Source organism: Gambusia affinis, linkage group LG16, assembly GCF_019740435.1.
Source record: "Gambusia affinis linkage group LG16, SWU_Gaff_1.0, whole genome shotgun sequence".
NCBI classification, from domain to species: Eukaryota; Metazoa; Chordata; class Actinopteri; order Cyprinodontiformes; family Poeciliidae; genus Gambusia; species Gambusia affinis.
In genome coordinates, this window is record NC_057883.1 from 6,184,983 (window position 1) to 6,210,726 (window position 25,744).

The 25,744-nt window shown below is 40.9% G+C and overlaps 2 protein-coding genes across 6 annotated transcripts; both read right to left on the reverse strand.

Annotated features, from left to right (window-relative positions):
• Positions 1 to 284: 284 nt before the first annotated feature.
• On the reverse strand, positions 285 to 7,258 carry slc18b1 (solute carrier family 18 member B1). 4 transcript variants are annotated; one of them, XM_044143185.1, is made up of 14 exons: positions 7,028 to 7,256; positions 6,704 to 6,843; positions 4,596 to 4,691; positions 4,411 to 4,484; positions 4,064 to 4,211; positions 3,084 to 3,240; positions 2,841 to 2,977; positions 2,640 to 2,741; positions 2,471 to 2,562; positions 1,495 to 1,590; positions 1,305 to 1,379; positions 1,125 to 1,218; positions 959 to 1,005; positions 285 to 871 (listed from the first exon to the last, which is right to left on the reverse strand). In XM_044143185.1, the coding sequence occupies exons 1-14, from the start codon at positions 7,056 to 7,058 to the stop codon at positions 817 to 819; spliced, it is 1,344 nt and encodes a 447-aa protein (XP_043999120.1). In that variant the 5' UTR covers positions 7,059 to 7,256; the 3' UTR covers positions 285 to 816. The 4 variants fall into 4 exon arrangements, 3 of the variants coding, with proteins under 3 accessions (XP_043999120.1, XP_043999119.1, XP_043999121.1); XM_044143184.1 differs by having other exon boundaries at positions 959 to 1,019; XR_006373217.1 differs by having other exon boundaries at positions 855 to 871; positions 959 to 1,024.
• A 605-nt stretch (positions 7,259 to 7,863) lies between these two features.
• On the reverse strand, positions 7,864 to 24,983 carry tulp4b (TUB like protein 4b). 2 transcript variants are annotated; one of them, XM_044143191.1, is made up of 16 exons: positions 24,419 to 24,983; positions 23,501 to 23,818; positions 21,552 to 21,824; positions 20,142 to 20,270; positions 19,844 to 20,005; positions 19,524 to 19,704; positions 19,320 to 19,427; positions 18,308 to 18,474; positions 16,618 to 16,842; positions 16,234 to 16,468; positions 14,759 to 14,882; positions 14,506 to 14,650; positions 13,417 to 13,510; positions 13,180 to 13,323; positions 9,581 to 13,074; positions 7,864 to 9,484 (listed from the first exon to the last, which is right to left on the reverse strand). In XM_044143191.1, exons 2-16 carry the CDS (start codon positions 23,516 to 23,518, stop codon positions 9,368 to 9,370), a joined length of 5,616 nt encoding a protein of 1,871 aa, XP_043999126.1. In that variant the 5' UTR covers positions 23,519 to 23,818; positions 24,419 to 24,983; the 3' UTR covers positions 7,864 to 9,367. The 2 variants fall into 2 exon arrangements, with proteins under 2 accessions (XP_043999126.1, XP_043999127.1); XM_044143192.1 differs by lacking the exons at positions 21,552 to 21,824; positions 23,501 to 23,818; positions 24,419 to 24,983 and having other exon boundaries at positions 19,844 to 19,935; positions 20,142 to 20,265.
• Positions 24,984 to 25,744: the final 761 nt, after the last annotated feature.

The following is a 25,744-nucleotide window of genomic DNA, read 5'->3' on the forward strand; positions in this document are numbered from 1 at the left end:
TTGTATTTTTAACTATATTTGTGTATATTGTTCAGAATTAATTTGTATTCTTGTTTCTTTTGTATACATTAGAAATGCCATTTTTCTTGCTGCTTTATATATATATACATATATATTTACACACTGAATAACTTAAAGTGTTACTTCATTGTAAAGATTTAGATATGACTTTAAAGGGCAACGTTCGTACACTACGGCAAAATATGCAATTCTGTAATCACTTTCAAAACGCAATTGTTTTCTAATAAAACCTCAAGCTCATTTGCAGAATGATTCCACCAGAGTTGTTCAGACTAAATGTAATAAATAACCAGAACAGTGAAACAAGATAATAATTAGGTAGAAGACGTCACAACAAAACATTGTCAGATCTGTTTTTGTGGCACATTAAATTACATTCGTCCATTAACAACAGGTGTGACCTGTGTAAAATAAAATTTCAAATACAATTCTCTTAATTCTTTTTTCTCAATATTCCCAGGAATGTGTTAATAGACCCTGATGAGCTTTAGCTCAGCGTGAAATCCAAGTCATGTGCTGCAGAATGCTACGACCGCTAGCCCCCAAAGGCCTCGGTACCGAAGAGGCGGACGCTTTGGTCGTTGCATGTGTCCGTGTGTGAGCCAGAGCTCCGCTCTCCGTTCAGGATTAAATACTTGGAAGCGGCCGCGTGTGCCGGGTCGTCTGTACGCTGCAGCACCAGATCCAAACAAACGCTGAAAACATTACAGTTCCGTTGCAGGAAGAACGCAACAAAAGCTTTCCCTTGTGTCGAGAAGAATCGCCGCTATTCCCTTTAATGACTGGCAGAGGGCTTCATCCGTTTAGGAGAGGAGTGTTTTCATCGGATTGTTGATTATCTTCTCGCAGCCTAAAATTCAAACAGAAATGAGTGAAAATGCATCAGTTCCAGCTCGATGACTTAGAAAATTACGACTAATTTCAGATTCACGATTACCTTTGTGGACTTCTCTTACAGAGAGAGTAAGCCAGGAGAAGTAAGGCCTAACAGAGAAGAACTTTACTAACAGTATTAATAGTTTGTCATTTTTTTCAGTCTTAATTTACAGTAGACTAAAATGATCACTGATTAATAATCTTTTGAGATAACCGCTAATACTTACAGCTAAGAGTCCCATGGCTCCCTGGACTGTTGCCGCCCATTCAAAGTTCAGGCGCTGCGTGATCAGGCCGCCCACTATAGGGCCGTAAAACATCCTTCGAAAACAAAACGTCCCCGTCAAGTTAACGTTTGAACCCCAGAACAACCAAACGCAAGCAGCGGAAACAGGTTCTGGACTCACCCCGTGGACCAAAACGCACCAAACAAACCGGACACCATTCCAAGAGTGCTCAGTCCCTCTTCAAACCCTTGTTCGCTGCAAATGAAAGAGCATGGAGGAGAGAAAAAAACAAAACAAAAGAAACAACTACATGTCGTGCGTGTGTGAACAAGAGGTCAACATGTGGAACAAACACAGAGGAGACACTCACTGTGCACATGTGATGATCTCAGGGAATGTGGGGATTGCAGTCATGCTCAGAGAAAATCCAATCAGGCCGAGCATGAGGACCAGCAGCCACAACTGACTTTACATCCAAAAACAAAAACACAGCATCAAGAAGAGAAGCCATACCTTAAAGTGTTACTCTCCTGTTCTTAAAAATGACTGTAGCAACATTACAAAGCAGGATTGTTCATTTGTCTGAAACTTTTATTCTAGTCATTTTGTTTTTTGTTGGGTTTTTAATAAAATTAAATTCTTAAACCATTTTATTTTTTTTAAATAAAATACCTGGTTGTAACATTAACCAGGTAATGTTACAACCTTGTTGCCACAAGCTGAAGTTGTTGAAATGAAAGTACTTATCGACTAATCTTACTGATTTATTTAAAAAAAAAAAACAAAAAACCCAGCTTAAACTAAACCCAATATTTGAACAAAACAAAGTAATAAATTTTGTGCAGAAAGGGAATCTTCAAATAACTGTAATTGCTCCAGAACAGGAAAGGGATCTTGCACTTGTTTTTCTTAATTAAAATAAAAGATCTTTGACTCTATTGATTCCCATTTTCTCGGACAAAAAAAAAAAAAAAAAAAGTCTCAGTTTTCTCAAAAACAAGGACAAGATATAGGTCTGTTGTTAATAAAAAGACAAAAACTTTGTGCTGTGACTTAGCATTTTCCACTTTAAATAGACCAAAAGTTTTTTGAGTAAAGTGTCAGAATAAACACCGAAATCGCACTTAAACTCGCTCTGAGCTGCTACAAATGGCCGACTGGCCGCACTTTGGAGATCCCCGCCACACCACTGCACAGTACATCCAAACACTTTAAATGTCAAACTTACAAACAAGCTCAAATTTTTCCCTACACCCGATTCATCGACGACGACGAGCGCTCTAGTGTTTTGGACGGATTTACTTGCTGGTTGCAATTGAAAATACGTTCCTGGAACAAACCGTCACCTCTTGATGTGAAAGAAAGGCGCCGGGCCGAGCAGAAAGAAGCAAGCAGCAGTGATGACTCCTCCAGTCACTGTGAATCCTATCCTTGTGCCCTGGTTAGCAACAGTTCAAAGTTAAAATTACAGCTAACTGCACGATTTTGATCATGTTTGACTGCTTTAAAACTCACGGGATATTTATCTGTGAAATAACCAATCACAGGGGATGCCAGACAATACGGCAAGGACAAACCGATCATTATTAGCCCCACGTAGCCAGATGAGAGATTAAACTGAGAGGAACAGCAAAGAGAAAGAATAAAATAAAAACGTTAGCATGATGCATAAGCAGTAAAAGGTTCGACTGATTTGATATTGAGTGAGCAACGTACCGTTTTCATGGCAAACAGCGACAAGGTGGCATCAATGAAGCCCAGCCCTGCACTTAGTGTACCTATCACGAAGCAAATCAGCAGCACTTCTCCATGGAAGAGCAGTTTAAAGAATGAGTCTTTGGATGGTTCAGCCTCTGATTGAAAACAACAAAAAAGAAAGAAATGTAGCTAAATGTCAGAAAAAATATCAAAATGACAAAAAAATAAATAAAAAAATGTGCCGAATATTCAAACTCCTACCAATGGAGGGCAACACGTATATGTTGAAAGGAACCATGATCAGAAGCAGGCACCCGAGAAGCAAAAAAGGGACTTCGTATCCAAAGGAGTGGTAGAACCAGCCTCCCACTGGGGGCCCCAGAATGAGCCCGAGCCCAGTGAAAATCTCCAAGCTTCCCTGAAGAATCAAAGTATGGATTAACAATCAGAATACAGAGAGCTGCTGAAGCTTCCTGCAGTCTGTTTCACCGGGACCAGCACAGAGTGGTGAATATTTGGGATCTGGAGGAGAAATTGTGCAAAGTTTTGAAAGATTTTTGACAGTTAAAAATCCAAACAGTGAACCGTGTTCAAGCACTTCTTCAAGACAACACCATGTTATTTTTTCCTCTCTGACCTGAGAACCTTCTCACCTTGTCGTTCACAATAGTGCAGTATTTTGTGTTGGTCTATCACACAGATTCCCATAAAAAAAAAACAAAAATAATAAAAAAAAACAAAACATTGAAGTTTGAAGCAATGACAAAATTATTATTATTTTTTTTTTTTTTAGCTCAGCACCAAAATAGCACAATATCTAAAAGGAGACAAACGGTGAAAGACAAACAAAAAAAGAAGAAACAAAAAACAACTCCATATATGGTCAACCTTCCTAAAACGATTGGTTGTGTCTTTTTTTTTTCTTTTTTTTTTTGTGATTTTGGGGGAAAGAAATAAATTTTAAAAAATCAGCAACTTTTTAGTACCTAAAGACAATTTAGACAAAAAAAATAAATACGTTTGGGAAAAAAAAAAAAAGGTTTCAATATGACGACAACATGGGAAAATAAACAATTTCCAGCCGATACATAGAACAAGTGAATGAGAGCAGCAGAGTATTTCTCATGGGACTGGGACGTACACAACCGAACCAACACATACCAGCCCAAACTATTTTCCTGTTTTCTCAAAACTTAACGTCTCAGCTGCATACCGGTCAGACAAAGGAGGGCTGCTCTCACCAAAACAGTCGCCACATTGTTTGGGAAGATTTTCGCCGTCATGGCAAAAGTGGAGGTCATGGCAGCAGCGAAGCCCACGGCGTCGACGGACCTCACTATAAAACACAGGCTAATGAAGGGGGCCCCCGCCGGGGCCCGGTCGAGTAATCTGCCGTGAAATAAAAGAGGAGACGACTTGGTGCGTGAACGGATCGAGTCGCTTCGGTGATTCAATTCAAACAGCGGTACGTTTCAAGCACAATGTAGCGTTTCGCTTTTACAATTAAATGAGTGAAGTAGATACATTTTTCAGTCTAATTTATTGCGCCAGCACATCTGTGGCCGGCAAACATCATAACGTTGCTCACCCAAACATGATGGTGCACACCGACGATACAAAAAGTCCTGCGATTAGCATAAATTTTGCTCCAATCTGGACAATCTGCAAAAAAACAACAACAAAAAAACAAACAAAAAAACAAAAGAGTGACACCTGCTGAAGCGGGAGCTGAAAAATTACGTAAGTGTTGATGAAATACTGTCATATACTTACATATCTCCCCATCACCATGGAACCTATTAAATTGCAGACAGCATAGCACCCAAATATTAGACCAATCACAGTCTGACTGGCTCCTTTCTTTACAGCCTGCAGGGGAAGATTAATGCAAAGTGATCAAGAAACTCACAGCTGTAACAGTAGGTGGTGATGTTAAAAAAAAAAGAAAAAAAAAAGGACGTCAAAGGATAACCACAATATAGATTTACAAAACAAAACACGAGTCATTGCCCACATGAATGAATATTAGTGCATATTAAGGCAGAATTAAATAAATACTTACCCGCTTCATAAAATGTAGCACATTTCTGACCTAATTCTGGACGGACGTTTGACCAAACTGATGCAGACGATCCCGCCTCTTAGCAGAGTTTGCACATTTTTAAACAGTGTCCAGGTTGGTGGTGCAACCATTTTAAAACCAGTTCTGTTGTGTGTTTCCAGTGCGATTGCCCTGCTGGATCTAATTGTGTCCAGATTCAAGCAATCTGATCTCGAACCACAAGATCAACGCTCAAGCCACCGAAGCTCAAGCGCATCAAACTGGTAGATGCTGGCAAAGCAGAGTAAGTTTCCACATTGAAGCAAACTCGACGTTAACACACCCGCTCCGAAATCGACACCTACAGGCTCGACTGAAACGTGAAGCTGTCCGCATGGACAAGCTAATTGCCTTCGGAGGCGTGGAGTTTCAAGGACAAGAAAGAGACCGACTGAGTTAGAGGTAGATGTTTTATGATAAAAAGTGTGTTAGAAGGAGTCAAGGCCACGATTTCCAACCTAAGATGTTTTATTTTAACAAAAACATAAAACTACTTTCCAAACTTTTCAACTCCAAACGGCTCCTTGAAGTTGGGTCGTCCCAATTTTAGTTGTTGTTCTTAAAACAAAATTTGGGGAACTCATAATTACTCATTCAGCTGCTTTAGGCAACAACCCGCTGAATGACATCACACCACACGACTACTTATTAACTTCTGATAGCACCACAGTTACGTTTTTAAAGGATCCTTGTGACTGTTGTCTTATCTATGCCGAGTTATACTCAAAGCAACACCTAAACCACTAATGAATAGTGCAATTATCTATCTGCAAAGTGCAAATGATAACACTATTTTCTCCATTTTGACCTACATTTTTACTTGCAACAGCCAGTAAAAGCCAATTATCGTACGATAACTGAATAAAAACGCCACGGTGTCATGATATTTATATGAGCATTTAGCACAAAAAAGGGACTTTTAACAAAATCTAATTATTTTTCCCGCAGCTGAAGAAATTCAAAGATATCCTGACTATTAAGTGCATGTCTGACAGCTATTTCTGAGTTATAGGCTTCAGCAAAAACATGGAATAACCCTTCTAAAGATTTTGTGGTAGTTTTATTTGTACAAAAGACAGTTAAATCCCACAGGAGTTGAAACAGAGGACATTCAAACCATCTCTTCTGTCAATCACAATGAGAAACGACTGCATCCTCTACTCCACAGGGGTCAAACTCCAGTCCTCGAGGACCGCAGTCCAGCAGGTTTTAGATGTGCCACAGGAACAAAACACTGGAATTAAATGTCTTAATTACCTCCTCCTTGTGTAGATCAGTTCTCCAGAGCCTTAATGACCTAATTATTCTATTCGGGCGTGGTGCAGCAGAGGAACATGTTGCAGGACAGCGGCCCTCCAGGACTGGAGTTTGACACCAACATCTCTCTAACCGAAAAGATTTGCAAGAAGAAAGCAAAGTCTAAGCTAGTAAATATCTGCTAATTTTAAACCAAATATTTATTTTTGTAAGTTTATCTTTGCAAAATAAAAATATTTGTAGTGATTGAAGTTAAGTGTACCAAACACACTGTCATAATATTTGCATATATTTGATTTTGCTTCCAAACTTTTTACATGTAGAGTTGTTGTTTTTTTCTTGTTTATGTATTTCAGACCATAAACAAATACCGTTTCCCAAAATTCAGAAGTTAATAAATGTAAAGCAATACTATTACAGGCAGACTCATTTCGGTTCATTTCAGGAGAAATTCAACATTCAACAAAAAAACAAAATAAGATTTGAGATTTATTTCCCATTATTCTGACCTTTTTGAACTTACCTCATTGGGGAAAAAGGGGCCTAATATAGAGTAGCAGATCATTGAACTGAAATTAACAGATGCCAAAGATATTAAAGTGAGAATCTGTATTCTTGTCATTCGGGTAGGTTGTTCTGTTGTTTCAGCTGGAAATGAGTTTTCTGCCAGGGGGGAAAAAAAGGGAACAGAAACAGAAATACTGAGGTTTGAACTTTTTCAGTCTGAACAGCTTCATGCTCTTTTGCATCAGGAGCAAAATCATCGCAAAGCTGGCTCTCTGTAGCTAATTTACAGCGAGAGGAATTTGATGGATATTTACCAGAGTTACGACCAGAGTCCACTCACCTGCCTGCTGGGAACCAACATGCGCGTCCATTTTTTTATATTTATTTTCATTAAGGCTATTTTCAGACTTAAGGTGGTTTCCGGTAGTGATACCAAACAAACGGGCGAACAGGTTTCCTTAAAAACACACATAAAAGTCGCCGCTACTCCGAGCTCGAAGCTGAGTGAACACAAGATCCCTCACAGGACCGGAGGCGAACAGGTTCGAAATGAGAAACTTCCTAAGTGACTTTAGGTTCGACCTTTTCAAAATAAAAGCCCACTTCCGGTTAGCGCAATACTACTACTACTACTACTACTACTACTACTACTACTACTACTACTACTACTACTACTACTACTACTACTAATAATAATAATAATAATAATAATAATAATAATAATAATAATTAATAATAATGCATTTGTCATGGCTATGGAGGACGTATACGGATAGAGAACATGGAAAAACAGCAAAAACAATACATAACATGAGGAAAATTATAATAAAAAACGGACAAAGGAAAAAACGGGGGAGAAAATGCAAAGAGGGAACATAACAGGAGAAAAAAATATTTCAATGTAAGATATAAATAAATGCATACAGAATATAAAAATAGAATTAAAAAAATAAATAAATAAAATGTGAAATTATTTTTTACCAAAAAATACAGACTATTAAAAAATGATAAAAACAATTAAATAACAAATGAAAATAGAATGGAAATTACAGTAACTATAATGTTAATGTAACACAGTTGAAAATGATAAACAACTGTTAATTTATGTTGCGCTTTCCCCCCCCTCCAGTACCGTGAACAGGAGATTGGAATAACAGAGAAATGACTTCACAAAGAAAACTGCAGCAATAACATTGCAGATAAATAGATTTTATTACATTTTGGCTAGCCCATAGGTCTTCACAAACCTACATTTCTTTTCTTTTCGTCACAGAATAACAGAAATAGAATCTGGCTGCAAACTCTTCATTAGGCAGTACTGCTGATGACTGGCGAACACTGTCTTTAAAGTTGCACAGAGGGGAAAAAGCATTGTAAAATGAAATCATTGCACTTCTTGTTGCTCGCCAAGGCTTTCCCCTTAAAGTAATTTGAAACAAACATTCAATAATAATTTAGCTTTTTTATACATTAGCACCAAATTTACATGAATCTCACTCCTACAGCTCACTGCAACAACTTATAAATACACTTTAGCAAAATTATTTTCTTTTTTTTTTGTCTACAGATGTAACATCACAAAATATTTGGTAAGTAAAAACAAAAGAAAAAAAAAATGTTAGCAACGTATAAGCACTTCTTATCTAAACGCAGGTCACTTGCTAAATCCACAGTGTGGCAAGCGGCTTTATGTTTTCCTTTGCAATTACAACATCAGTTCTGTGTAGGTAGGATTATTGCACAAAAGCTCTATCTATTCAAAGCAGCACTGATTTCCAAATAGTGAAACTACAGCACTTCACATTCAAATGCAGGATTCAAGTAGCATCATAAACACCCAGCAAAAAAAAGAAAAGAAAAAAAAGAGTAAGATTTCACTTTAGCTTACATATGGCACTCAAATACTTAATCAACCAGCAACGGGAGGATTTCTGTAAACAAAAACAGTGTTTGGGATATAGAATTACACGAAATATAACTAAATGTACAAATGTAAAATGCAAGCCTCGATGAAATATTACTGCCTCACTGAATCAAATTGTAATATTTTTGCCAAAAGATGGATTTTAACGCTCATTGCATCACTTCATAGAAGTAACATAAATACAATGCCAAACTTTGCTCAAGTCTTTCAGATGCAATGACTCACTCATTGAAAGAATATTGCAGAAAAAATTAAACAAATCTCGCCTAATCCTGGCCTGGAATGAGATTTGAAACAGCAAAGTGAGCAAAATCCTAAAAACAACGAATAGTAAAACCAGTCTTCTTTACTGGATTCCTTTTAAATAAATTTTAAAAAGTGCAATATTTGTTTTAGATATCCTATGGTATGGCTTAGAGGCAATGTATTCTAAATTCTATCTATCCTCAGAAATTGCATTTGTTTAATTCAAAATTAATATCAATTATGTAAAGACATATTTATTTATAATATTTATTCTAAATTATATTTCTGAACAACAGCATTAAGTCAAAGTTCTTGATAAACTGCTTCCATCAGTACTTGACAAGCTGACTTTGCTTTTGATACTAACTGTGAATCACAAGTATGTGAACAGCCAAATAAAAAAAATAAAAAATAAAAAAAATCAGGGAAAAAAAACTAATAAGTGTGTCTCAGTCCCGAGTATCAGAGTCTAATACCAGTACAGAACAACAACACCGGCAAAACCACTCTTCATTTCAGTCTTTGAGTCACATTGGCCAAGGCGACAGCAAACGCCTGCACGGCTGAGAAAGGGTACTGGAAATCCAGGATGTAAGCGTTCCCGTCTATTCGCCCAAACTGCATCACCTGAAAGAGCAGAGAACATCAGAAAAACAGCACTTATTGTTTCAGAAAGTTATTCGGTCACCATTAAAACTCTTACGTCGTTGCTTTTCACATTACCTGCCTGCCATCCAGCTCTATCTGAAAATTTTTTGCTGACTCCTGAGTGACCCGACCGCCAAAGTCAAGCTGATAGACCTGCGTAGCCTCGTTCCAGAGCGGCTGCTTATTGGCCATGACATAGACAAACCCTTGGATACCTAAACTGCGGTCCTCTCTTTCGTTGGCCTTGCGGCACTTAATCTCTTCCAGCTCACTTGCCATACGCAGGCTCCTCTTGTTCTTCCAGCTCTTTTTGCTACTCTGATTCTGGTTCATGAGCTCGTCGCCACTAATAAACAGCTCTGGTTCACTTTCTGAGCTGTCCTGGAACTCGTTCGTTGTCCTGCTCATTTTCTTAGTCTTACTGAGTTGCTCTCTCTGCCCCTTGGGCTTCTTCTTCTCTCTACTGCCGAGCCTTGGGCTGGATATGAGGGTGTTGAAGTCAGAGAGCGCCCGCCCTTCCTTTCTGGATCTGCTCTCAGAGACTGTGGGCATGTTGCCCTCCTCTGCCCTGCTGTCGAGCCTTTTGCGGCTCTTCTTGCTGTAGCGTTCCGACTCCTGAGGAACGGGGCTTTCATTAAGGGATGACGGCTCGGGAAAATTGCTAGCAGAATCTGCTTGGTCTTCTGTGGCACTTTTGGATGGAATCAACTCAGTGGGCGGGGGAGGAGGTGGTAGTGGAGGTGGTGGAGGTGGAGCAGTGGGAGGAGGTGGGGAGAGTAGAGGCTTTTCTAAAATCTGATGAGTTTTGGTCGGCAGGGGAGGAGCTGGAGGATCTTGCATTGGTGGTGGACAGGGGTAAGGATTCCAAGGATGTAAACTGACAGGGTGAAGCTGAAGTCCAGCACATGAGCTAGCTCCAGGATACAATGGAGGGAGAGGACAGCAAGCCAAGTTAGCCAAGTTTGGAGGGTACCCTGGTGGTAAGACCAAACTAGGATCCTGTTGGGCAAAGGATACCGAGGTGACTACTTCATTTGGGGGACACTGTGGTGGAGGGTTCTGTAGGGTCTGGAGTGGAGGTCCACTGTGACCCACACCTGGGGGGAAAGGTGAGAGGGATATCTGGTATCCTGATGGGAAAGTAAGAGTGCTTGTGTTCAGACTGGTTGGAGGCTTCGTTGTGAGGACAAAAGGAAGCCGAGAAACATCCAAGTGCTGAGCCTGACTGATAATGAGAGGGGGTGGTTTAGGATTTCCTGGTGGCGGGGCTAACATCGTCTGCTCTGGAGTAAGCCAGAAGTCCTCTGCAGTGGAGGTGTCCCACTGATAAGGCGGAGGGCGTTTGACTGTCATACTGCCATCGCCCAGATTCAACTGGCGAACAGATTTCTCAAGGTGACACTGCTGATTTAGCGTCTCGTCTTCAGTAAACGCAGAGTTTACATACACTGTTCTGTCCCGGCTGTTATCTACCGCTCCCAGTAGGCTGTAAGACGACTGAGACGCCAGCGGCGAGGCACTTTTGGAGTGCACTATGATGGTGCTGTGATGAGCCCCTTTGCCTGGTGGGAAGTCTTGCCTTACCACCGTGCCGCCTGCGATGCCACTACTTGTAGTCCCCCCTCCGGTTACACTGACACTGGTGCTACTGCTGTTACTGCTGCACTGTGTGCACGTGTACAACGCAGTGGGCACCCTCTGCTGGTAGGAAAGCGACAACGCGCTGTTCATTTTCGCCTTGGTGGGCAAAGTTCTCGAGCTGTCCATCATCTGTGGCACTTTGAGTCCCACATCTCTGTGCTCACGACGTAGAGTTGCATGAATCAGACTGCTGTCGATTTTCTGAGGAGGCGGAGGAAGAGTAGCAGTTACCTGATTGGCTGGATCTGGGTATGGAGGAGGGTCTCCACTTGGTATAGAATACCGAGGGACAGACAGACGACTCAATGTGGCTGAGCTGTATGGTAATTGAATTTTTTTATTTTCAGTGGAAGTGACTTTAAGAGTTGCCGAACCTCCAATGCCATGAACAGAGTATGCATTCTGATTGCGAATGAGGCGTCTCCGTGGGCGACACACCTCCTCTACATTGCCACTGCTGTCAAAAGTGGTGATCCGTTCATACCCCAGAGGTGTTGGGTATTGCAAAGTGACTGGGTGAAGCAAAAATTCGTCTTTCTTGAGGCAGGGATCGGGAGCCAGGACACTTGGGCTGTCACAGTTTGTTATGAACGTTTGAGGAGCAGCAGCTGCTGTAGCCGCTGCCGCAGACACCACGGTCCCTGGGTACGGAGGTGGGGGGTTTACCTTCCTCATCTGAATCTCCACAGCTCCATCTGTGTCGCTGAAGGAAGGAGGTAACGTCCGTGGAAGAGTTGGCTTCAGCGTGTGTGTGTGGTCCCCCCTGTCCAGCTCAGGCACAGTGGTGGGAGGAGGGATTGAAGGAAGAAGATGGATCTGTTGTAGGGAAATGGTTGGATAGCCAGTGGGAGGCGGCGGCAGTGACATCTGCATTTTTAGCTGCTGCTGCATTTGTTGGTGCTGCCTCTGCATCTGCTGATGTTGCTGCTGGATCTGCTGATGTTGCTGCTGCAACTGCTGCTGCTGCTGCCTCATCTCCTGGATCTGCTGCCGGATCTGCTGCTGCTGCTGTTGCATCTGCTGCTGCTGCTGCTGCATCTGCTCGTGCTGCAGCTGCATCTGGTGCTGCTGCTGTTGGATTTGCTGCTGTTGTTGGAACTGCTGAGATGCCGCCTGCTGTTGGGTCTGTTGCATTGGCGGGTGCTGTTGAGCCTGGTGTTGATGATGTTGGGTCTGTTGATGTAGATTCTGTGGGTGATGCAGCTGCTGCAGCTGTTGATGTTGTGGCTGTTGTTGTTGCTGCTGCTGCTGTTGTGTCTGGGACTGATGGTGGTGTTGCTGCTGTTGTTGTGTCTGGGACTGATGGTGGTGTTGCTGCTGTTGTTGTGTCTGGGACTGATGGTGGTGTTGCTGCTGTTGTTGTGTCTGGGACTGATGGTGGTGTTGCTGCTGTTGTGACTGGGACGGATGGTGCTGTAGTTGCTGCTGTTGCAGTTGATGATGCATCTTCTGTTGTTGCTGCTGCTGCTGCAGCTGCTGCGTTTGCACCGTATGGGACTGTTTCAATGGCTGCTGGCGAGGCTGCTGTGAGTGAGCCCGCTGCGAGTGAGGCTGTGGCGGTAGATGGTGAGGAGGTGGTGGGGGAGGCAGAGTACCAGGGAGAAGAGCACCCATGTCTAACCCACTGAAAATCCCCTGACTATGATTTGAGTATCTAGTTGGAACAGGGTATGGTGACGCAACAGCATCTTGGCCATGATCAGGGACGGGGACCGAGACTGAGGCAGCCGCCGCTGCAGCCGCTGCTGCGGCTGTGGCTGTCGGATTGGTTAGTACGTCAAGCTGAATATTCTGATTGGCCAGGAGGGATTGAACAAGTCCAATACTTTGAGTTGGAGACATGGCTTGAGCTGGGCTGTGGATGGGAGCAATGGGAATATTGACGGTACAAGGTGGGTTGTCTCCGGCTACTCCAGATGGCCCCATCACTTTAAGAAGACACAGAGCAGAAATTTACCCAAAGACATTGAAATATCATCATATATTAATAATTTCCCATGTTTTTTAATTGAAACTTGTGCTGTCATTGGTACCTGGTAGGTCATCTTCGTCCTCACTGAACACATTGGGGTTGAACACAGGCAGGCTCATGAAGTCATGAGAAATCTTTCGCACTTCAGGAAGGTAGATGGTCATTTGCCTCGGTTGCAGATGAAGCAAACTAGTCTTATAAATCACTGAATACACAAAAAAGAAGAAGAAAAAAACATTAATCATAAACTGTTTTATAGACCAATCATACCCGCATCGGACATTTTTGTGAGATTTACCTGCACCAAGATTGGCTGGGAGGAAAGAGGCGAGTCCTACAATTTTGAACTTTGTTCCCCAAATGTTAGATGTGACTTGTGCAAGGTAATTGTGCTGTGGAAGAGTAAAAGTAGAAAATTACTAAATTAGTATTAGTATTAGTGCATAGTGGCTAGTGGCTCGTATTGGAGTCGAACCCGCGACATCCGCGTCGAGGACTAGGGCCTCCAAGGAAAGACTATTAATGACAGTTCCGCTGCTACACTGCTTAGTAGCTTGTGTAACTGTCTTTTTTTTTGTATGCTTGTGGAAAGATTTGGATCAATTTTTGGTGTATTTATCATGTTGTCTTGACTGTGTAAGTGTTTTATGATGAGCCCATTTGTAAGCAATGGGTGGGAATTTGATCTGTTGTGTTAATTTATGTACATCAATTTGAAAAAAAAAATTAATAATGAAAACAAAAAGAAGAAAAAAAAAATTCTGCAGTTTCAGGATTATAACTGGTGTACTTGTTGATATGCAATCGGTTGGTTTCCTGCATAAGATGAAAAACCAGTGGAAGATTACTTCCCTGGTTTGCTTGGCCTTAAATGTGATTTACTGAATATCTCCAGATATTTTCACCTTATTTCACCTCTTCACTCTGATACCACCAACTGAATTTCAGTGGTGAGAGTAATCAAATAGTAATACGAAGGTTGTATGTTTGACTCCAGCTTTCCACACCACATGCCAAAGTATCCAAAGGCAAGACATTGAATGTCAAGATGCTCATCAGACTGACTCACCCTGAGCTATTTTGCAGTGAAACTTAGACATACTGGAAAAGACTTGAAGCTGCAAGATAGGCTAAATATTGACCCAGGGAGATTTATTCATAAAAAAGTGGAATCCTTTCTCATATAATTTCCCCCCATCTTAATAATTATGCACAACTTTTTGTTGGTTGACCACATAAAACCCCAATAAAATAAAAATGGTTGTAATGTACCAAAATGTGAGTAAAAGAGTATTAACATTACATTATCAAGGTACTGCTCATATCTTATAATCTATGTTTGAAGACGTCAAACAGCTTTGACAAATAATTGGGTAAAGGTCAGTACCTCTGTGTTTCCATCCATTGTAAACTCACGGCGTGTCAGACTGGGTGACCGAACCAGAGGCTTTCTAGTTGGTAGCCGTGGCGACCGCTGCCCTTCTTGATTGGCGCGTGAAAGTTTGGGGGATTTTCTTGAATCCATATTTAACCTAAAAAAAAAATAAATAAAAAATTGTTATACTTGTTAAAGTAACAGCATCAATTGACAAATCCTAAATGTGCAAAGGCTTCATCGACATCATTTCCGACTCGGTAACCTGTTTCCGCGGGATAACTTTGGCGACTTCTTCCCCACCCACTCGTCACTCAAGTCAATGTCACTGGAGTCGGAGCAGTTACAGCTGTCTGCGTAGGAGATCATGGGATTCACACACACGTCCTCTGGAACAAGAAACACAAGCGGTACTGAAGATTTCTGAGCAAACAAAAAAACGAACGCAGCATTAAATTTCTGTTGCATAAAAATGATTTAACGAGCCAAATGCCCGATCCTCGCACAGGCTATTTCTGAATCAGGCCACAAATCATGTTACATCAGAGAGGAGAATGCGTTTGTTCTTCCTCCTGGCAAATGGTTAGAACACAGCACTCAGATCCCTTCTGGAAAGCAATGAAAGTGTGTTTGAGCACCTGTGTTTTTATCTCCTATCCAATGCTGCCTTATGGCTCATCTTTCCCTACCATCCATAGCGAGATACATCAATAAGGCATTCTGAGCCAGATTGGAACATTTTTTTAAGTATTTCACACAAAAAATGAATAAAATGTCCAGCAGCCAATTGCTAAGATCTTGTTGAAATGCCATTGTATTGTGTAAAACTAGTCCCGGTTGTTTGAATAAGCTATTTTCAGAGAAAAATCAGCTGGCTCACATTGCCCTTTCCTTTCACTTTATCTTTAGTCGCATTGATTACTGCAACAATGTCTTCACAGTTCTGCCTGAAAAGTCAATCAGCATCAGCCGCAGCAGATGCAGTACGCTGCTGCTCCTGATCTCACAAAGACCAGGGAGACAGAGCACATCGCCCCACTTCTAAAGTCCTCACACTGGTTCAAAAATCAAATATTTTTGATTACTAAACAAAAATATTTATTTGCAGAAAATGAGAAATGGTCAAATAAACAAAAAAAGATGCAGTTCCTCCAGACCTCAAATAATGCAAATAAAACAAGTTCAGATTCATTTAGAAACAACAATACTAATTGAACTAAGACAAGTTCAGAAATTAATATTTCGTGGAATAGCCATGAGGTTTTCAATGGGGTTCAGTGCAGTGGTCCCTTAATTTTTTCCAGAGCTGTATTTGATGATTTTGATAATGGTTTTTGTTTCATAATTGGTGACTGTGTTATGTTTTTATGATGTAAACCACTGTGGTTTTGCTGAAATGTACAAATAAACTTGACTGGACTTTCTTAATCAAAAGAATGCACAAAGTTTTTATAATTTAACAATAATATAAAAAAAACCTGATCAACAATATATATTGTATGTAGCTGTTTTAGATCCATCAGAAACTGAATAACAACAACATATTTACAGAGTGAATATGGTTTATAGTTTTGGTGCAATTAATGATTAGAAAAATCTGTTTTGGTTTTTTTTTTTGCATTTGAGACTGATCAACATCTGGGGTAGATGAAGGGCAAATTTGCTCTCCGATTTCTCCGTGCATCTCTGAAAATTACACACACACTTTCTGAATAATATTAGGGTCAATTGTGAACTCACCAGGCTTGCCTTCAGTTTTTGGATCCATAATGACAAACTCAGGCCTGAGCTTACTGATGCGCCTTCCCTTGAGAATAGGCACCAGCCCCCCAAGATACTCCAGGTACAGCGTGTAGCAGGGGCCGCCTGCCTCAGGACTATCCTCTGCTCGCTTCATGGTGCAGTGCAGCCGCTCGTTCCCGGACGTGGGGTAGCTGACAAAGTCGCGGATGTTGTTGGGGTCAGGAATTGGAGGCTGGAACAGAGAAAGGAAAGATTTCTGGTTGCTCAAGGGGGCAATATGAAAATGTGAGAGTCTGATGACCTCTGCTCACTTCCCCAGCAGGATCAGCATGACCCAGCCACACAACAGTAGGTTTTAGGAAATACGCCGAAGCGAAATACCTTGATGGTCGGTATGAAAGCAGAGGTAACGTAAGAGCAGAGTAGCGAGGGCATGTTCAGTTTCCCAACGTCCTTCTCTTCGCGCAGGGCGCTCGCAATACCCTGCTGGCACAAGAGCTGGAGGCTGGCCACTCTGTGCTCCACACGCACCACATAGAGAGCTGCTCCACATGCAAGGAACAGGCGAGAGTCTCTGTGACCCCAGCAGATGGTGGTGATGGGCCTCTGAAACAGAGCAACCACAGATCTGTGCACTTCTACGGTACTTATGTAGCTAACTGTCTCAGATGTGAAGCCTTGCAAGAATTTTCATATTCATTGGTGTTTTCAACACTTTGCCACATTTTAACCAAAAATTTGCACCATGTAAACACTTGGATTTTTTATAGAACTTCATAAAATAGTGTATAGTTTTTAAGGGAAATGAAAATCTGCAAAGTGAGGCAGACGTTTGTACTCAGACCCCAACCCAGAATTAATACTTTAATTATTGGGGGTATATCTCTTTAAACTTAGGACAGGCGAAGATGGACATTTTCGCTCATTTTTTTGTCTAAGACAGCTGAAGTTTGGGCCGATTAGATGGTGAGCATCTGCAGACAACAAGTCTTGCCACAACTTCTAGATTTGATTAAGGTCCGGACTTTGACTGGGACGCTAAAACAATGAATGTGCTTTGATCTAAACCGGTCCATTGTAGGTCTGGCTGTAGGTTTCCGTTCATTGATGTGCTAAAAAGTAAAGTTTCACCCCAGTCTGAATTGTTGTGCATCCATAAACAATTTCTTTACCCTGTATTTAGCTCCACGCATGTTCCCATCAACTCTGACCATGTTCCCTGTCTCCACTGAAGAATGGGGTTCCACATCATGACGATGCCACCATTATGTTTAATTGTGGGGTTGGTGTGTTCAGGGTGATGTTTGATGGTAGTTTTCCACCAAATATGGCGATATGTTTGCAAGTAACAAAAGATGTGTTGTTGTCTTTCCACTTAGCAATTATGCACTTTCTGTGAGTCTATTTGAATAAAATCACAATGGGATACATTAAAGTTTCTATTTGCTATCCGACAAAATATGGAAAGGTTCAAGCTTTCTGCTTATCTTGTGTAAAAAACTATATAAATATTTAGTCTCTTTACACTGCTATCTTGTAAAATCTTTATAATAATAAAAAACTAAAGAAACTATGCCTAAAATAATTAGAGCCAGGAGATCTAAGCCATGCCAATCAACCTCCTGGATGCTGCTCAATTTGCTTATGGTGGAAAAATTACTTACCGTTACAGGAAAACTGTTTACCCGCCGTCATTGGTAGCGATGCTAACTAGCCTTAGCATTCGTGACAGGCTATGTTGTAGTGAACCAACTGTAGCTTAGCAAAGAGCAAAAGGTTTGGTGAGTACAAGAGTGATTGACAGCGCTAAAACCCTCCCTCTGGCTCTGATTGGTTGTTTCTGACTGTGTTGTGTATTTCTGCAGTGAATACTGGGAGCACTGGGCGAGGCCACAGGAGCTTGATTTTTTTCATAGATTATTTGTCTTATACTGTCACCACATAATAATAATAATAATAATAATAATAATAATAATAATAATAATAATAATAATAATAATAATAATAATAATAATTAAAAAAAAAAGGTTTTCATAAAAGTTCCATATTGCAGCTTTATGGAGAGACTAACCTGTGCAGGTGTTTCCAGAGTGTATATGTGCTCTCCTTGTACATTGTAGAACTTAACAAGAGCATTCCTCATGATGGATGCACAGGCTGTGTCAGCTGGGAGCCCGTGTTTCTCCATGCCAGCCACAGCCAAGAGGTCTCCCTGAGAGCACCACTGGGCTTCCACATCTACAGTGAGGAAAATTAAATTAGAGAGAAATTTGTAGACAACAAAGTTGTAATTTTTACTCATGTGAGCTGGAACCTGAAGTGGCAACAACAATATTGTTTCTCAATAAACAAATTCAAGACCTAGAATTGGTCTGGCATAGCCCAAGTCCTGTTCTTGAGAGCTAGCGTCCTGCAAACTCGTAGATACTTCCCTTCTCCAACACACCTGAATAAAATGAATGGCCCGATACAAGGACTCTGAAGAGCTGAACACATGCTGATGTGTTGGAGCAGGGATGCATCTAACAGTTGTAGAATTGAAGCTTCAAGGTCCTGTTATGTCAAAACTTTGTTTTATTACAATCGATCAATCAAGCAATCAATTTTAGCTATAAAGGACCCTTCATGTTGGAGGCAGCTCGCTGGAAACACATAATAAAGGGTATTTCTGATCTGGGTTTGAACCATCCAGGGTCACAGTCTGCAGGTGCAAATACCAGAGTTGTGAAGTAAACTGAAACGGGTGGGATCCTCCCTTTTTCTCCCATCTTTGTAAGAGGGCTGGTGGATATTAAAACGATGTATTTTTATCCTTTCTTCACTTCCCTGGACTAGCCAGGGGAGTCATTGCTATATTCTTTGCTTAATTTCTGAATAAAATAATGATCAAAATGCATTTTGTTTCGTTCTTGATTGACTCAGTGTTTCACCTTAGGTAAGACTTATTTATTTCCTTAACAGTCCAGACTTGGGCACCCCTAAATTTGGATGATTAAAGTAAAGACCCCATGAGTAATGGCTGTCTTACGTTTACCAATTCTGAAAACTGAACCTTGTCGCATTGCCATACTGGAGGATCTTACCTTTCAGTCCTGAACGAATAATAGCCGGAGAAAGATCATCATAGTTGTTCATCAAACTGATATCTCCTGATAAGAAGGTGACTGTCAACAAAGGCTTGACTCTTCGGACTTGGAAGAAGGAAGAAAAGTACACGTGCATAAGATTTTTCCCATTCGTTCATTAGGCGTTTGCCATGAGCAGAGAGACGGAGAAAATGGTCGTACCTAAAGGCAGGATATTGTCATCGGAGTCCGTGTCGCTCTCTGTGCTGTCCTCGACCAGGAAGTCGGGGCAGTTCCACGACATGCTGACGATGCCGTCAGACTCGTGCAGCAGCACGTGAGCGAGCATCCGTCCATGACAGTCCATCACTATTACCTGCCCATCTGCTGTTCCAAACAACACCTAAGGGAAAGTTGTTCAATAACAATAACTATGTTACTAATAACTAAGCCGCTGCTAAATGTAGACAGTGTTTCTTTAACACATTACGCATACCACCAAGGATGTTTTGATACTAGAAACTCAGCAGAGCGTCTTGTACCTGCTGATCATCAGGCGTCCAGATGCCACAGGTGATCTGACTCTCCAGGTTGATCTCTGAGGACCAGTGTCTCTGCCCGCTGACCGAGCCAACTAACACAAAGCCATCCCTGTAAGCGATGAGTGCTTGGGTGCCGTCGTGTGACCAAGTAAAATCACTCACCTGAAGGGAGATCAGAGATACTGTTAGGGGTATTGGTGTGAAACAACTGCAGCGATGACAGGGTCTATATTTGTTACAAATGCATGCTGCGCTGTTAAAAATTTTTTTATTGAAACACAACAATGAAATTGCACACCTGGGCTCCTCTGTCATTCACTAACTCCACAGACCACCTTCCCTCATACTGGATCCATACAAAGATGCCTCCTTCCATATCACAGGTAGCCAGTTTCTGGAAGGGCTCATTCCAGCGCACCAAGACAACCTGCGAAGGAGCAAAGCAAGCTTTCTTCCATTTTCTAAAAGCACAGGTGGCTGTCTGCAGAGAGAAACATTCAGGAGTAATGTGCTGCATGAACACGAGTCTAAAAAAAGACTTTGAGGCAGAACAGGCTTTTAAGAGCCAAAGCAGTTGGAAGGAGAGTCAGCACACAGGCAGATAAAAATAGCACTAGAAAGAAATATGTACTAATAATAAAATCAATGACAACTTCATGAATGCAATAAGCCCCTTTTGTGGCAAAGAAAGCGACTTTAAGCAAAAGCTGAAAATGATTTGATTCTTACTTTTACAGTTTATTATTTTGCAAATAAGCTTCTGGCACAATTGGCATAGCTTCCTTTCAATCGGTTGGTTTCTCGGATCAAAATCGGGGTTTTTTTTTTTAGGACTAGTCCACATTTGAGGAGCCCTTTGATTGTGTCAAGTTTCCACCATCTGATCCCAACTTGTCACAGTAAATTGGTTAGGATGCTCAAGAACAGCACAAGAACCACAATGGAAACCACCAAAACACCATGTTTGTTGATTTGCCCACACGGACAAGCTAAATGCCTTTTTTTGAGATATGTTTTAAAGTCAGAGTAGAAAAACAATGAGCAGCTCAGCCGCAATGACAATCAGCATGTTTGAAAGAATCAACAAGAGCTTTCCAAGTTAAGAACGCTGAACCAGAAGTCTAGCATGGTAGCAATATGCTAAGGGTTTGTTTAATTGCCTGTGGTTTTGGTGCATCTTACAGAATGGGCTTAGAGTCTAGTTGAGCTAGTTGAGTCACACGCAGGGTAATTATACGATAAACCTAATAAAACTGGCTTGAGAATGGGTAAAGCTTTTCAAAGAAAACAAAAGTGTAACTGCACACCTGTTTGCTATAGGCATAAGCGTAAACGTTGCGTTGAAGGGACAACAGCAGCTTGTTTGGATTTAAAGTGACAAGAGGCCCTAAAAGAAGCTCATTCTGAAAGAAGGTCAAAATAGGCCAAACTAACCAGACTAAAATCTCTTTATCTAAGAATGGTTTTGTGTAAAAAATGTAATGAACATGTTTTGCATGCCGTATAGTACTATCATACCCTGTACAGGGAGGCATAATATGTCACTCTTAAGGTATAAGAGGGTCCAAACCAAGACTATCACAGTGAGCCTAAAAAAGTATTCGAAGAGTGTACATATCCCCGAACCATTGACAGCGGCCATAAAGACACTTATGTTCTTAATTATTGCAAATTACACATTGAGTATGACAAAATATCACTAAAATACCTCACTGTTGTGTCCTCGCAAGTTAAAATTGATTCTCTGCGGTGTACTTCTGTCCCTCCTGCAGTGACTCGAAGTGAACGTCACCCCGACGACTCCTCTCCCGTTCCCCGTGGCGAGCCAGCCCTCCTCGTAGTAGCGTCTCCGGCACACCGGCTTGTCCTTCTCGCTCTTGGGGACCCGGCCCTTCCACGAGAGGCAGAGGATGTTGGAGTCGCTGCACAGGATGGGACCATGTTCCACGGCGGCCAACATCCCTACTGACTGGCCAGGCTGCTGAGTGAGACAAGAGAAAGCGACACGTTGGAGCTCCAACAACACAATGTGGCGACTTGTATTAAATCTTGAGTACATTTTCGGTTTGTGTTGGTGCGTGGCTCTACGTTTTTACTCAAAAATGCCTTTTCAGGGAAGCTTGGGGTATTTTTGGTATGTGCATTGTTATTTCTATGGTCAGCGGGAAGTGGGACTGCAGTGAAACATGGAAAAGTTGGGTTTGAAAATGATTTATTGACCAACGAAGCAAAAAGTGACTGAACAATCTCAGGTTAAAGTGGGTGAAACGGATCATTGATTGTTGCCACTCATATTGAGCAGATGCTTGTTTTTAAATTCAAAGAACATTGTGACATATAATCTAAACGCCTTATTTTAGAGCCAGTGTGTACTAAAGTAAATCTATCATAAACCTACAGACTTTAAAATTTCTGTGGACCCTTGCGGTGGAATGTGGAATTCATATGTGATGTGAGATGTGGAGGTGTACGAATGAAACAAACCCAGAAAACATTTCACCCCTACATACTGTGTCCTGAACATCTTTTCATACCTCAAACATTTCATTATTTTAGGAATGTAACAACCTCTACCTGTGATGTGTTTTATTCAGGCTTTAGGTAATAGATCAACACACATTAGTGTAGAATTTTGAGGTAGACGATAATGATCATAAATAGTTTTCCGTGTTTTTATTAGCGTGGTATGCATTTGTATTCAGATCCTCTGAGCTAATGCTTTCTACTACTTTTCCTACAGATACAGCTGCAGAAATTTTGGGCTATAGCTTTGCACATCTGGAGACTGAAATGTTTGGAGCTTCTTCTTCCCAAAGTAGCTCTAGCTCAGACTGGACGAAGAGCATCGATCCATGAACAGCAATTTTCAAGTCTTTCCACAGTTTCAGAGACTCAAACTTCCCGTAGACAGACCCGAACTGAACTTTACTCAAGGATATTACAGGAAATAGACTCTGAACACAATGACATGCCGCACTTTTCAGATCGCTGCTAGTAGAATATATAATTTCCCTTTCACCTTACAATAGAGGGCTACTTTATATTGGTCAAAGAGGCCATGAAAATTTTTTTTAACACACTGCAGCGGCCCAAACCAGCAACAAACAACATAGGCAGACAAATAACTGCCTAAAACCAGGTGACTTAAAGTGTTTTGCTTTGTTTTATTCTGTGCAATTTAATTTTGACTGGCAGCACGGATTTTTACAAGTATGAGTGAATCACTAAATGTGCCACTTACGGCTGCTCATAATGTTCTTGCTGTAGGCCCTATTATTCACTGCTCATGGAGCGGCTCAAGGATTTGTCTGTAGGTTACATCATCACTACAGCTCTATTTATCATCATTCACAAAATGAAATTAAAGCATAGAGATAAAATACGTGAAATTCTGGGAATGCGAACCAGAGCTAAGATATTCATGTCCTTTCTTTTATGTCAAAAAAGGGGGAATATCAACAAGAACAATTCTCTTCTACCACACTTTTAGAAAAGATAATCATTCGACATGTTACAAATTTCAGGTCCCCAGTTTAAGTTGGAGTCGTTTTCTGCACATATTTGATGTATGCTGGCTGACATTATGTTACGTAATGTCGGGGGGAAAATTGGCTAAACCCAATTCAGTATTGACAATTTAACAGCGGCTTGAAATACCTCATAGTTCCTGGGCATGTTGAATCAAAATGCGTCCTCTGAAGGTGTCCATATTTTCATCCAGATGAAGCACTGAAGGGTAATGGCTGTTTTCCTGTTGGTGCTTAAAAGGGGACCTATAATAGGGAGGTAAAATGCATCATACAGCCAGAGGGTATCCAGCTCTGTCTTCTTTCATTCATGCATTCATGCATTCATCCAGCCACTCATTCAAATCTGCGCTTTGGAATTTGCTATTTGAAGATGCGTGCCTCCTCCGATGCCAATCACCCATCCCGGAGACTTGTGCAATCCTGTTGCAGTGGAGGAAGAAATAGCCTAATAATAATAAAAAAAGACGTCAGTGGGGAAAAAATAAAGAAAAACGCAGCAATTCAACAAGTAAAGGAAGGAGAGGTTTTTTTTAGCTGAAAAACAGCGGTGTCATTCAGAGCATCGCCGTTCATATTTAGTGTTTCTCAGTCTCTATGCAACGCCAACACTGCATTGGAGAGCTAGTCTCCATGGGTACTGATGATGTCCGCGCCTTATTGTTACCGGCAGAGCAGAAATCACACACAGATGTTTACTCAAACGTCGCAAATATTTCATAAACCCTTCAATCTTTAGAGCAACTGAACTGTGACGTGAACGTCAATGAGCTGTTAAAATAGCAACGAATTATGTTTGACTAAAGCCTCCATATATTCAACGACTTGGAGTGAATTATGAGTCAAAGACAAAGCAGCTCTTTTAGAAATCTCACAAAATGACAGGTTACATCTGACGCTTTCTTATTCATAGGCGTCTCATATGTACCCGCATCACCCAGCTGTCTGAGTGAGTCAGACCTCATATCGAGACGAATGTAGGGTCTTAAAAATTACACATATTATATTAAATACGTTTACGTTTTAATTAATTAAAAGCGTTACGTACCTGTCACCAAGAGAAGAATATCTATATGTTAGTCCTAAAATGATAGACAGTGCCGTAGTGTTGCCAGGCGCTTCTCGTTTGGCGCATTTTGTGCTTGTGCCTTTAAGAGGGGTTGCCATGAGGCAGGTAGCGTGGAAATGCTGCAGGGGGTATTTCCAGCGCGGATTCAACCCGTGCCCCAAACGCAAACGTTCACGGCTGCAGGAACAGCTAAATGTACCAACTCCGATTTTCATTTTATATAATCTTCCATCCCCCAGAGGTTAACAAATCGTTCAAACGCTTCCAAGTGTTTCCTGCTTCACGCAAACGGGGGTTTCCGTCCTCGATGGCAACCCTCGTACGGCGCACCCACTCTCTGTAACGTACCTGCCGTGCAGTTTGCAGCTGTGATTTCTGGCAGAATTGTACAATCTGCATTTTTCTTTCCTTGTCATGGCAGTTACCGTGAGCGTCGTTAGGTTTGTAATGTTACTATTTGTTTCCAAGAAATCAGTGAAGATACGCTAAAGATGTAAGACTGAAAATTAATAATATTTTATCATTTTAAAAAGTAAAATAAAATAGATAAAACAATTTAAAAAATAGACCGTGTAACGAGATTTAAACCATATAACTTTGACATTTATTACCTAATTGTAGAGTTTTTGCTTTTATGGAAAAATAAAATATTATTATATATTGGGATATATTAGGCGGTTTTAACAGTATTTTTTTTTATAACAGCACAAAATGAAATTAACAGCATAAAGCAGAGCAATGAAAGTTAGACTAATATAACATTTCATACATAGTGTACTGTTGGTGACTGTTGCCTAGACATAGACATACATAGACACAGAGTCACTTTATTGTCATTCAACTGTACATTTAAATTTTAAGCTAAATTAATGCAAGGCTCGAATAGTAACAAAATAAATAAATCTTATGTCACTTCCAGTGAACTTTCAAAATAAGTCACTATTTGGTGACCTATACCAAATATAGTCACACTACCTGGTGTTGCTTTGGGTTGGTCTATAAATAAAAATACATAAATGCCAAAGGCAGTTCCCAAAACTTCCCAAAATCTTTGGGAAGCTTTTTGAGAAGCTTCCCAAAGCTTATCTAAACTTTTTTTTAAGTTTAGATAAAATAAAAATCTCCACCTCTTTTTTGCCAAGAGAGGCTTTAGCCCCCCCCCCCCCCACAAAAAAATAAAATAAAAATAAAATAAATAAATCAAAACAAGAAAAACAAAAACCCTTTTGGCAAAAATGACTTAGGCCATTATTTTAGGAAAGTGATCATATATTTATTTAGATCCAGCCTGACTTGAGGCTTTTG